Source organism: Toxorhynchites rutilus, unplaced genomic scaffold (assembly GCF_029784135.1).
Source record: "Toxorhynchites rutilus septentrionalis strain SRP unplaced genomic scaffold, ASM2978413v1 HiC_scaffold_10, whole genome shotgun sequence".
Classification (NCBI taxonomy): Eukaryota; Metazoa; Arthropoda; class Insecta; order Diptera; family Culicidae; genus Toxorhynchites; species Toxorhynchites rutilus.
Window position 1 is genome coordinate 133705 of NW_026599652.1, and position 14574 is coordinate 148278.

Consider the following 14574-nt stretch of genomic DNA (forward strand, 5'->3'; position numbering starts at 1 on the left):
TTTAATTGTTGCAAAACAATGTAGTTCAATTTAAAATTTTAGGATAAAATTAATAATAACACATTAAAAATTATTAACTTTGAAGTTTTTCACTTCCAAAATGTTATTAACATCCACTAATTGAGTTGTTCCACTACTAATCCTGTACTAATTTTTCTCATCTTGCAAATGAAATCATCAAAATTGTCTTCCTTAGCGTACTTTTTAATGTAGAGCCAGTTTGAAGCAACAGAGTCCGAAACAAAAAAAAACTATCTCTTCTCTGTTCTATAACTCTGTCATTGTTGAAATTCGAAAATATGCGTAGGAGTATTTTTTTCATCAAATATAATCGTCTATCACCTCCTAAGACAATCTGGAAAAATTATTTTTTTTCGTGTGAGAAAGGTGTTTTCTGACTTAAAGGGGATGAATCAAAAATCAAATTCCTCTTTTATTTTCAAAAATCGAAAAATACATGTAAAAAAAACAAATAAAAAAAAATTTGACTCGATTATATACAGTGAACAGAAATCAAAAACTGTATATAATCGAGTCCGCGCTGTACCACGGTCATCAGGATTCACACCCGACACAAGCTAAAGAAAATGTCCAACCAGTCACGGTTTTCTTGCTCCTCGACCACAATATTAGGAAACCTTCTAGCCGGGCAGCGCCCGCCTCCGCAACTGTCGCAGGTTGTGCTTTAAGTGTTCCAACAGCGGTAATGGCAGTGGCAGTGCCCGAGGGTACATTTGATGAAGCAGCTGCTGATGGTGAAGTTTCCGCGCCCACTCCAATCGCAGGTGATGATGGCATTGGAGAGCTTGCACTGTTTGGTATCGTGGATTGACTAGATGATCCTTGATTGACAGGTGTTGGCGCTGGTCCGGGATCGCCCCATTCGAAGTTATCGAAGCTGGAATGCTACCGGCTGATGGCATTGGCGAGAGGTATGGGTAGTATGCTAGGTTCGACAAAGTATGTGCGAATATTGGATTTGGAGGGATGTTAGCTGCTGATAGATTTGGCGGAGGGCTCTACATTGGTGAAGCTGTCATTGCAAGTTTGCTGGGGCACTTGGAATCAATGTTGGTGGATTGGTCTGTCCATTAGATATCACATTGATTTGAGTTTGCTGACCTTCATAATGGCGGATCTAATATAATGCTATCTTTTCTTCCCGATGTGCGGAAATGCGAATAGTGCTGTTACATTTAAGAAAGAAACAAATGACAATCTTACATTTTTTTTTTAGAATATCCTCCTCAGATGGACTCTCATTTGCAAATTTTGTTTTTGAATTGATCTTTTTGTACACAAATGCGATAGAGCGCACCAAATCTAAACAGTGCCCTTTAGGAATTTAGTAAATATCATTACCTCCAGAGATGCCAGCAGAAGGTCTTCGTCGAAAATATGAAATGTTGATGTGTATAAATACCTGCCAGCTACCTTTGTAATCGTGAGAATAGTAAAGTGATGTTTGAAAAACTGCAGGGAATTGAGTCAAGACATATAGAAAAGAAATACGATAGCCCTGTAGACTGCAACAGAATAGAGTCTCCGATAAAAATTTAATATCAGTAAAATTGCGAACTTGTCTGCAAATTTGGCATCCTTGCAATGATGATAAACAAATTTCGAAATAATTCGAAGACGAACGGATTGATAAATGTGCTTAATCGAAGTCGAACGGGTTACAAAATGCATTATTTTGCCAATTTCAACCCGTTCGGGATCCGGAATAGAGGTGAATTCCTTAATATTTTCCTTCGTTGATCGTATTGTTGTGAACCTATTCACGTTGGAGAGCATATTCGAACATATTCGTTGGCCGAGGCATTTTGATGTAATGTAATACTTTACTATTTTTGAAAGCATAGGCAGCCGTGGCAGTGTTCCGAGCTCTGCAATACAATTTTCTTACCCAATGTTAAAGTTGCTTAAACTTACATTATACACCCATTAAACGTAAAAATAATAATTGTATTGATATCAATAAAATTTTATTCTATTGATTTTCATGACATGAAACGCTATGACTAAGGAATAACATTTTATTGAGTAGTTTTTATAGCTGTTTCGATGATGTTGTCTGGCATCAGTGTCGAAAAAATAACGAATTTCACCAAACAAACAAAACCATGGTCGAAGATTGGAAAATGAAAATTTAACTTTCAGAGCACTTGCTCGAGTTTTGATGGGAAGTGTGCGAAAACGATCATTTTCTTCACACTGTTTCGCAAAATTATAGATTTTCGGGCGAGTGATGAAGGAGGGACATGAAAGAAATGAGCGCCATTGTGGCTAGCTTCCACTTTAACCTTAATATAGAGAAAACATATTGGAAACGGAAAAAGTAATTTTCTTTTATAATTTTTAGTTTGTGTTTAATTCAACCCAATGCGAATTTTAATTGGACTAACAACACCTACACTATACCATATGTAGAAGCATATGGGAAATCACTTTTTCTAATATTTATTCACTTCTACAATTTTTCTCGCCGCTTAACCAAACGACCCGTTCTCGAGCGGAAAAACAGCTTGATTTTTTATTTATGAAAATTGAAATAAATCGTTTCACATATCAAGTAATTTTCACCACAACACAAAATGTACACTTACACTTGTGATCATTTTTTCACAATACACGATCGGCCATTGATATGAAATTACACGAAGCAACATTTCGGTGGGAGCAAAAGCGCCCCCTATGTATTTGCAATGTTTCTTCTTATTTTCCTTTGTTTACGGAGACTTTAAATCTAACGATTCAATCGTCTCCGATTTTCTTTTCTACTATTTTTATTATTCTAGTTTCAAATGTTCTATATTTTCCTGTAAAGTCCTGTTTCTTTCAAAAATTCAATTAAGTTATTCTCCTGAATGTCATCATGACTCAATATGTCCCTTAGGTTTTTTCCAATATTAATCCTAATTCTAGCATCCTTCGTATGTTGACAATCCAGTAGTAAGTGACTTACAGAGATGGGAGCCTCGTTGCAAGAGCATTGAGGTTTTTCTTTATTTCTTTGAAAAAGATATGTATGAGTGACCTTTGTATGGCCGATTCGAAGACGGGTGAGAAGCCGTCTTTCCTTACTGTTGTTTCTGTCATGCCATGGAAGAGTGGTATTTTTAATTTTTTGAGGAAAAGTTGGTCTGTTGTTTCTCCAGGCTATGTTCCAACTTTGGTGGATCTGCTGTTTTACCCAAAGTTTCGCATCGGAGCGAGGAATGGGTACATTAGGGGGTTCTTGAATTCTGCCCCTACCGGCTAATTTGTCGGCGACAATATTTCCAGGAATTCCGGTATCACCGGGAATCCAACAGAAGGTAATATTTTTATCTGAGGCAGCTTCTTCTATTGCAATGATCCATGGGTGAAGGTTTTTACCTTTTCGAAGAGCCCGGAGACAGCTCGCGGGATCATAAAACAGAACAATAGGAAGAGAATCATGTGTGCACTCTTGGGTAGCGATTAGAAGCGAAAATGCTTCTGCGCTAAAAATAGTGCATTGTGGAGGAAGCGAGAAACTACCAGTATATCGGTTTTCAAAAATACCGCAACCGACACCAGCAGTGCTTAGTGTACTTGATGTTCAAACTGGAATTTTGTTACTACGAGGTGATTGAGGCCTTCACTTTTGATGGGAGATCTTCTGCACGAACTTCCTTGAGTAAATCAAGGTTAACATTCGGCGGTTTTACATTCCAATTCCTTTCCATGACCGTCAAATGTACACATATATCGGGAAGATTCTAATTCGTGTGTTCTTTGAATTGGTCCTTTGCCCGAGATATTAATGTAACATCATGGTCACGGTCAGGAATTGAAAGGTAACGAATAGCTCTATTTATTACAATCTTCGTAACGAGTCGATCAAATGGTAGTTGCCCACTCTCTGCCATAACAGCGAGGGTAGGACTTGTAACGAAGGCACCAATGGCTATCTTTATTGCCTTGTTATATACCGGTTCAATCGTTTTTAGTGGTTTTTCACCACCTCGGCTGAAGATGCTTACTCCATAGAGAATTTTTGGTATTAACCAAGCATTTATTATCCGTAAAAGAGATTTCCTATGTCCCAAAGCTAGATTGCCAGAAATCGCCTTCAATAGATTCAATCTATTGCGGGCATCTTTTTTGACCATCTGAGCATGTGGTTTAAAAATCAGTCTCTTATCAAAAGTTACTCCAAGTATTTTGAGAGTTTTGACTGAGGGAATTTGGGTTTCGAAAATTTTAGGGTTGGAAACTTTGAAGTGAGCTTTGGGATTACATATATGCAGAAGTTTTGATTTTTCGGGGATATATCGAAACCAGCCCCGTTTTGAACAGAATCAATCGCTTTCTGAAGTCTTTTGACGTAGGACTACGTCTTACATTTCTATACCGGGGTGTAAAATCAAAGTTTCGAAAACGAAAGCGTTACGCCGGAGACCGAGATTTTGAGCGTTAATAGCTCCTAAACAACTGAACGAAATGGTATGATAAACACTTCATTCGATAGATAAAATGTCTACGCGTTCTATACTTGTTACTTTCTGATCCAAAAACTTGTTTCAATAGTCTTAAAATTGCTTTCAAAACAGGCTATTGAAATCACCAATCGGTATATAAGCGAGCGCCGCTCGGAAATCCACTTAGTTCTAATTGAACAGCGATTGGAGCATGTTGTCGCTGTTGTGGTGAAGCTCTTCGTTTATCATGAAAGCGCGAATGAACGGTGTCTCTAAGAGCCTGTTTGTGCACCTTAGGCCAGAAGGGAATCCATCAGGAGGAGAGTGATGCCACAAACTGTTCCCCGGGAAGATCTCGAAGCAGCCGCTACAAACACACACACATACACGCACGGAATTCTTTCCGTTTGGATGCCATTCAGCATCGAGAAAGATCCGGAAAATAATCTGCCAGTTCCTCTGGGAATTTAAAAATACATTCATGCGAAAGAGTTTATTTGAATGTTTTCTATCCATGTAACACTGTGACCAAATATGTTTCAATCAAGTGCTATTAACAGATGGTTATCGAGTTAGCATTAACCACTGGTGGGCTTCCAGTATCGAGGAAAATGTGGAAATATCTAATCGTTACTGAAAATAATCTGCCAATTCCTCTGGGAATTTAAAAATACATTCATGTGAAAGAGTTTATTTGAATGTTTTCTATCCATGTAACACTGTGACCAAATACATTTGGTTTTGTGATTTTTCAATCAATCGCAATTAACAGAATAGCTTCTGAAGATTATTCTTCCCCATCAGTAGAATATTTCCGTATCCAATATTGTATGCGCCCGCAATCGATTATTGCTCAGTCGCCGAAAGTTCCGAGCTAAGAGAGTTCATTCCCCTCTAGTTTGCCTTCCAAATTGCCATCGTAAACCATGCCTTCTCTCGATTCAATCACGCACAAAAAGCATACTTAAGCGATATTCTGGTGGTGAGACGCATTCATTTTTCGTGAGGACATCGACAAGACAACATCGTTGCTGAGGGTGCTGGACGGCGAAGGATCGAGATCTGCCCTGAAACGCAGGCAGTTTGTTTGAACCTGTGAGGGAGCACAGAGAAGCCGATCCTTCAGGAGAAGAGAAGGTGACCATCGAAGCAGCCGCTACACACACATATACACGCACGGAATTCTTACCGTTTGGATGCCATTCAGCATCGAGAAAGATCCGGAAAATAATCTGCCAGTTCCTCTGGGAATTTAAAAATACATTCATGTGAAAGAATTTATTTGAATGTTTTCTATCTATGTAACACTGTGACCAAATATGTTTCAATCAAGTGCTATTAACAGATGGTTATCGAGTTAGCATAAACCACTGGTGGGCTTCCAGTATCGAGGAAAATGTGGTAATATCTAATCGTTACTGAAAATAATCTGCCAGTTCCTCTGGGAATTTAAAATTACATTCATGTGAAAGAGTTTATTTTAATGTTTTCTATCCATGTAACACTGTGACCAAATACATTTGGTTTTGTGATTTTTCAATCAATCGCAATTAACAGAATAGCTTCTGAAGATTATTCTTCCCTATCAGTAGAATATTTCCGTATCCAATATTGGATGCATAAAACCTTGTGCATCCAACGTAACACTCTCGTTTTCGAAGTCCCCCAAATATTCATTCATTCAGAATGAATTCAGATTCAAATTCAAACAAATGATCTCTAAATCAACGATAGTCCTACGTCACCCTTGCGGTTATACCATAGATATAACCCACTTCCTGTTTTTCTTGTTGCTGATGCAGTGACGCTAACTGAAACTAGCACAATGTCGCTAGTAGTAGCACAATGTCGCATAGACAAGAATTTTTACATTTTCCGGATTTTTTGCAAAAAGGGACTGCATAATAATTATGAAGAGGGTTGGCGATACAACCGAGCCTTGGGGAATTCCCCTTTCTTGGATTTTCAATGAAGATTTTTTGTTGTTGACTATGACTCTGAGTTCTATTTTCTAGGAAACTTTTCACATAGAAACCTAGTCTTCCACGGATCACCCAGTCGAAGAGACTCTTCAATACTGGATATCTCCATGCTGATCAAATGCTTTACTTAGATAAAGTGATGCCACATCTGCGTGGTGATCTTTCTCAATAACGTCATGTACAATAGCCTGTAGATCTTCGAGGTGATCTTCTGTGCATTTTCCCGCACGAAAAGCGAACTGTCTTGGATCGAGCAGCTTATTAGACTCTAAAAAGGTCTTTAGGCGTCGATTTACTATCCTTTCTAGAACTTTTCCAACACAACTCAAAAGAGTCGAAAATTGTATAGAAGATGTTGGTTTTGACTACGTCTTTCATTTCTGTACCGGGGTGTTAGTTCAAAGTTTCTAAAACGAGAGAGTGACGCTGGACTGCAAGGTTTTGAATGTTAATACCTCTTTACCGGCTGGATGGAGTGGTATAATAATCACTTCATCCAAGAGATAAAATGTCAACGAATTATATGATTGTCACTTATCGGTTCAAAAGCTTAAAAATTGCTTTGAAAGCAAGCTATTGAAATCATAACAATCTTGCTCATTGATGATGATTGGTGATCGCAATGTGTTCCCGAACACGGTCACAAAATATAGGCACATGAAGAAACCGTGATTTGTTTTGCTCGCTTGCATGAGTGTTTGGGCATTGAGCTTCGTATTACGGAATGGAGGAGTAGGCATGACAATATGGGGTTGCAGGAGAAATGAACACACTTTTAAAATCAAAATTATGAATGAGAATTAATTTTCCCAAAAAAAAATTAGTACTCTATGTAAATGAAAATCACTTTTGCTTGCAAGTAGTGAAAAAATATCATGCAAAAATTGTGTCTCTAGATAATTTTATATTATAATGTTATGTTCTGGTGAGAATATCTGAAAAATCTGAAAATCGTTTAAATTAGGGTCATAACGACGTACGTCTAATAGGTAAATAACACCAAGAAAAAAATTTCATACAAATTTTAGCAATTTAAAACTGCTTTAAGGGCGACTGATAGAGAATAGCTGGTCTCATACAAACTAATGTCGTATCCAGATGACACCATTCCACCGTCAACGCGAAAAGCAGACATACGCAAGGCGTGAGTACTTTCACTCGCATCGGTTTCTGTTCTGCTTTCGCATGGAACAGTCATGAAAAATTGTTTGCGTATGAATGCGTCCGAGCGAAGTAATATTCGCACCCATCTACGCATTCGGCTTGGTGTTCCCGTGATGTAATCCAATAGCATCAGTTTGGCTTGGTGTTCCCGTGATGTAATCCAATAGCATCAGTTTGGCTTGGTGTTCCCGTGATGTAATCCAATAGCATTTGGATCCAAAAATGGTCCAGTCGGTAATTTTTCCGATCATAGAGAACAAACTCATTGCACCACTGATACGCTCAAAATATTTCAAAAATCCAAATATTTGTCGAGTTGTTATCCAATCAATTTTAGATCGGAACCAATGACGGAGAGGTCGAGAGAGAACGCGGTTTTGGTCATAGAATACGTCAACGGCGATCGCTTCATAAGTTTTCCAACCAGTGCTTTAAACAATCTTTGGTTTTTAAATTACAACATACGAATCAACAAATTAGAAGAATAAAAAAAATGATTGTTCTATTGTACATACCTTTCAATTCATCGACAACAGACATGCTTTCATTGCTAGACAACGTATTTCCAGTATCAGAATTCTTTTGTTTTGAGCCTGTTTGTTGTGAAGGAACGTCATTTCGAATGGCTGAATTTTGTGCGATATCGTCTAAAGATTTCTGGATGCAATCACCTGAAAATATACATGAGGGTAAAAAAGTATAGCCGGAAAATTACTTCATTTAATTAAAAAAAGTTAAGATAATTTAATCACAGTTGTTATCAATAACCTATTACAATGCAAATTGATTGGACAAAACACTTCAGTTTGTTTGTACTCATACATTTAGTTTACACACCGTCGGTTTCGTACAGAATCATACACGTTTTGTTTTACTTCTACAACTTTTTCGGACACGTTGCAGAGTTATGCTCACACAAACTGCGTCGTCAATCTAAGGACACACGGGAACTTCCGATCGGACACAATTTTTTCTTCACGCGAATTCTCGGGAAACAAAAACACACTTTTAGGTATAGTCTTTTTCTCTACACAAGCCAAAGGATAACTTCAAAAACACACAGCCCTCGGTTGAGTGCAATTTACGGCTGGAATTTTGCAATCGGCTGACTGCACACAAAAATTTTGAAGGTAGCAACGGAAGCGGATCGGTTGAGCCAACACGATGTAATCACCTAAGACAAGACGTGACAACTGGCTTCTTACTCTTCTTTCTGCATTTTCTTCGACCAAGTGCTAGATAACAGGGAAGCGAGATGTGAAGGTTGCCAAATGTTATAAAATTTCGGAAGATTATTTTCCCATGAAAAACATGTGTTCTTCGTATCATGTATTTTCTGAGTTGCATAATTTTTTTTGTATTAATCTTCCGACCGAATATCACATATTTTAAACAATAAGTATTTTCCTGTTATTTTGGTATCCAAAAAATAAAATGTGAAGAGATAAAGAAAACTAGAAAACGTAGATTTGATAGTAGGTGTATGATATGTTGACATATATGAATTAAATTCAAAGTTCATTTTATTTATCAAGAGATTACGGGCCTTACCGTTTACACTTCAAGATGAAAACGGAATGGACGACACGCCATGAAATTTCGTTTTACGAGTTAGAGAAAATGATGGGTTTTCAGGTAGAATGAACACTCTTCAAATAGAAATTATGAATGAAAATTAACTTCTCCGTATCATATTAGTGTTGATTGTGAATGGAAAACTTTGCTTTCTTCATTTGGTAAAATAATCTCGTACAAAAATTGTATCTGAAGATAATTTTATATTATAATGAGTAGTTTTAGTGAGAATATCGCAAAGTGTATAGAAAACAGGTCAAGTTAGGGTAAGAAAGACGTTCTTCAAGTAAATAAATAACGCCAAGTAAAAATTTTCATTCAGGTTTTAACAATTTAAAAGTGCCTTCGGGCCGAGTAGTAAGACTTGTTAAAAGCTTATTTCGTTTCCAGATATCGATACCGTATCTCTGTCATCGCGGATAAACTTCAATTCGTTTTTACCGTGGAGTGTATACGGAAATAAGGCCTTATAATTTAACTTTGATATCGTTCAAATACTAACAGTACTGAAATATTGATAAAATCATACATTCCCAAATAATAACATAGCGTTTATTCAGGTTTTTTTTTCTGTAGGTATGTATGGTTTATTCAAGTTCCAATATGATTTTAAATACTTTTCTGCTGCGTTGGTTGTTATTTGTTATTAGATTATAATTATATTGCTAACTGCTTTACGGTTGGAAAATAATTGAATGCTCTTCTCTGTTAGGTCGCTGCTATTATGCTATGCTAGATGGCAAAATAATCCCGAAAAGATGTAGGGTGGAAATTCCGATGCAATGTTTCCTTCTCTTCGGGAACACCGGACGTAATAGAAACGAAAATATACAAAAAAAATCCATTATAGAAATTATCGCTAAATTGAAATGTGAATGCAACAATTATTCAATTTTGAATATATTTGGCAACATATTTATCTTTGTTAATTATTTTACTCATTAGCCAATCAGAAGGCGAGTTGCAAGTGGTCCGAGTTTGACAGAAGTGGTGGTCCGGAATCGGCCCCCTATTGTCATGTCTCGTCTCAGGCTTCGTTTATTGCGATAGTTGCACCGTATTCGTTCGATTAATAATTGATTTCTGTATCGGGGATCACTAGTCACCAATATCTACACAGTAGAATATAAATTGAAGCATTGTTTGTTTACAATGACATAAAGCTGCAAGGTCATCACCTGGTCTTATAGAAGGAGGAAGGAGAATAGAAGGAGTTACAGAGTATTGCTGTACGAATTTTCAAACGCGTTTTTCTCAAAACCATGTTTTTCAATTGGTGGTATCAATATATCAGGATCTACTCGACCGATTTGGCTGATATTTTTTATCAGCATTTAAAAATTAATTATCTAAAGCGTTACATGCCGTTTTGACGTAGAACTACGTCTTTCATTAAGGGTGCCAAATCAGAAAACAGGTCACGTTTTTATGAAATAAAGTTAATGTTAATAACTATTTTTGCCGCGAACAGATTTTGGCGATTTACATACTAAACGAATCGGAAATTCCCTAAGATTTGTTTAATATGCTATACATTGGAATCTCCTAGTTTGTAAATGGTTAAAATTCATGAAAACTTTAAGCGTTTTCATTTTTCCTTACATTTGTTCTGTCCATTTGCGTGCTTTCCAGAACAGAGCTGTCAATAACGAGCATTGAAGGGGAAATCGTAGGATTTAAAGTCTCCGCGAACAGAGGAAAAGAAAAAGATTGAAGGGGAACACTTGCCTAGAGTATAAACAGTGGATCTCGCTGAGGCAAACTTTTATCATTCCACTCCGACCGTCGACAGAGATGGACGTGTTTGGAGCTCCATTCATTACCTGATTTTTAAAAAGCTATTTATTTCTCTTTTCAGATTGTCTACCTGCGATTCATCAACTACCTGTCTGCCCTTGAGGACTACAACAATGGGGAAAACCCGGTCAACCGACCCAGGCATACCACATGGCACCAACAAACGACATCGATCGGACACCGGCAAGGAGCCAATATTAGAAAGAAACCAACTACCGAGAAAGTAAATGTAGAGAAAAAGGTGAAAGTACCACCTTATTTTACAACATCGAGAGATATAGGAACTTTGAGGTCTGAACTGCTGGCGCTGAAATTGCAGCCAGTTTTTAAAATATGCAGCATCGGGATTAAAATCACTAGTCCCAACCTGGAGCAATATAAAATAATTGGATCATACCTGAAATCAAAAAATCATGAGTTTTACACTCACGATACGCCGTCTGAAAAACCATTTAAGGTGGTGTTGCGAGGTCTTCCTGCTATTGAGTTGGAGGATATTAAAAAAGATCTGGAACAATCATACAATATTCAGCCGTTAGCTGTATATTGGATGACTAGGCATAAAACGCCAGACAATGGGTATTCCAATGTTTTGTACCTGATCCACTTCAAGAAAGGATCAGCCAACATAACTCGCATAAGAGAAATCAGTGAGATCTTCAACATCTCGGTACAATGGGACCGATACAAACCTCAACATCGGGATGTAACGCAATGTTCAAATTGCCTTGGTTTCGGACACGGAACAAGAAACTGTCACATGAAAACTCGTTGTGGCAAGTGTGCTGCTGACCACCTAACAAGCACTTGCAGCCTTCCAGAAAAAGAACCTCGCAAATGCGTTAACTGTGGCGAAAGTCACCAAGCCACCAGCCGTAGCTGCACAAAACGTGCGGATTTTAAACGTATCTGGAAGCAAGCTACTGATAAAACACAGAATAGGAAGAAGGTTCCAGAATTTACTGACAAAGAGTTCCCTCCAATGGTTTCTCGCACGATTCCTGTTCTTCCTCCTCTTCCACTTCCTACAGGTCGCCCCCAAACGGCCTCTTCTAGCGAAAAGCCAAAAAAGGAGCAACCGAGCTATAGTAAGGTTGCAGCTATTCCTCTTCTACTGAGGAGCTTTATAGCATGCAAGAACTTGCAACCCTGTTCTTGAACTAGATCGACAGACTAGAAGTTGTCGCAACCAACAGGAACAAGTACAAGTTATGCTACATTTTTATTATAACCATGGATCGGTCATCTCTAAGGCTAATTAATTGGAATGCCTGCTCTCTTAAGAGTAAGCTTATCGAGTTCACTGACTTCCTGGTGACAAACAGCATCGACGTAGCTATCGTTACTGAGACGCATCTTAAACCGAATATTAATATTCGAGTCCCGAATTATCGTCTATTGAGAATGGATCGTGCTGGTTCTGGTGGAGGAGGTGTTGCCTTAGCCATCAGAAATAACATCAGATATCGACTTTTGCCGTGTCTGAAACTCAACATCATCGAAGCTATTGGGGCGGAAATCACAACATCGATTGGGTCTATTATCGTGATTGCGGTCTACTATCCCAAACAGACGTCAATCAGAGATGGCTCAGCGTTGCTTCTTAAAAACGATATCATCAAGCTAACACGAAGGCAGTCGAAATACGTCATCGGCGGGGACATTAATGCTCGACATCAGTCCTGGGGAAACCAAAGGAGGAATCAATATGGAGTGACTCTAAATGATGATCTACAGTGTGGGCGCTACAGGATTCTTAGTCCAGCGACCCCCACTCGCATTTCTCGTTCTGGAGTACATTCCATAATTGATTTCTTCGTTACCAACATGGATCGCCACATCGGTTATCCTATTGCCCTTAACGAGTTGAGTTCGGATCACTTACCAGTGATGGTTGAATTGGGAGTGAATGTCGTAGTCAGGAGGCCACAATGTAGACGGGACCATCATCGTGCGAATTGGGTGGAATTCCAGCAGCTTATTGACAACAACATTGATCTCAATCAGCCTCTTGAATCTCCCGAAGATATCGAAGCAACAGTCAGCTCTATTCAAACTGCAGTTATTCAGGCTCGCCAAAACCACATCCCAGAAACGATTCAGGTGAGTGACTGTTCAAATTGATTCCATTACTAAACATTTGATTAGGCTTCGGAACCTCTATCGAAGGCAGTACCAACGTACTGGTATTCGAGAGAGGAAACGACAGTATAATCAGTTAACCAAGGTTATCCAGGCCAGAATGATTGATCTCCGTAACAAAAAATTCGCAAAAGATATTAGTAAACTTCCGAATAACTCCAAGCCTTTTTGGAGGCTCGCTAAAATTCTCAAGACCAAGTCTAATCCTATTCCTCCTGTTCTTCAACCTGACAATTCAGAACGATCGATAACACCTGCCGAAAAGGCTAATGCAATTGGCAACCATTTCGCTAGTTCACACTATCTTGGCCAGAACATTACAAGTCCATTTGAAGCTTCGGCGAATGATACTGTAAGGGCTATTGACAATATCCATTCTGTACCTCAAGAGAGTGAAATCATCTCGACTGCAGAGGTTATCTCGGTTATACGCTCGTTGAAGAATATGAAGGCCCCCGGCTTCGACAGTATATTTAACATTGAGTTGAAACATCTTAGTAACAACTTATATGAAATTATGACTTCTGTCTTCAACAGATGTCTATCACTTGGCTACTTCCCCTCGAGTTGGAAGTTGGCAAAAGTGATCCCGATACTAAAACCCGGAAAAGATCCTTCTTCTTCAAAGAGCTATCGACCAATTAGCCTTCTCCCAGCATTTTCGAAAGTATTCGAAAAAATTATATTAACGCGCATTCTTGCTTTTGCAGATGAGCACAATATATTTTTGGATGAGCAGTTTGGATTCCGAAAAGGTCACTCTACAATTCACCAGCTTCGTAGAGTATACAATATAATCAGACGAAACAAGTCAGTTTCAAAATCATCTGCCATGGCACTTCTTGATGTTGAAAAAGCATTTGATAATGTTTGGCATAATGGTCTCATTTACAAGCTTCAGAACTTTGGTTTTCCTACATACTTGATAAAAATTATAAAAAATTATCTTTCTGATAGAGCGTTCAATGTTTCTATAAACAATATTTCATCAGAGAAATTCATTGTGAATGCAGGTGTTCCTCAAGGATCCATCTTGGGACCAATTCTTTTCAATATCTACACTTCATGCTTGGTTTTAAAGTCTGTGTTAGGGAACATTTTTCGATGAGAACAAAAGTCCCCCTACTTTCATGTATTTGCAATGCCGATTTCCCCAAAGCTGCTTGGTTTTGATGGCTGTGTTAGGGAAACCGTAAATCGGGCCAATCAGAACGATGCAGTTAGGGCGTTTAGATAACGCCTAATATTTTACAGTTATTCAATTGTTTATCTAATGAAAAACAACATTTTGTTAGTTGCGATAGATGCGTAGAAATATTCCCTATCAAGTGATGCAAACATCTCTCCTATCCAGTAAGAAATGTTCGAGCTATAAGCATTCGAAATCTTTCATTTTTTCCTGCATGTTCTGTGTTTAGGTTTTCATTTTACCCTCCATATATTCCGGTTATACGTAGTCCCACGTC

The 14574-nt window shown here is 38.2% G+C and overlaps 1 protein-coding gene across 1 annotated transcript in view; it reads right to left on the reverse strand.

Annotated features, from left to right (window-relative positions):
* The window catches only part of LOC129781445 (uncharacterized), a 324032-nt gene that overhangs the window by 120951 nt on the left and 188507 nt on the right, over positions 1 to 14574 (reverse strand). The window contains exon 15 of the mRNA XM_055789175.1: positions 8110 to 8265. Within this exon, the coding sequence (XP_055645150.1) occupies positions 8110 to 8265 (156 nt within the window). The remainder of the gene's footprint in view (positions 1 to 8109; positions 8266 to 14574) is intronic.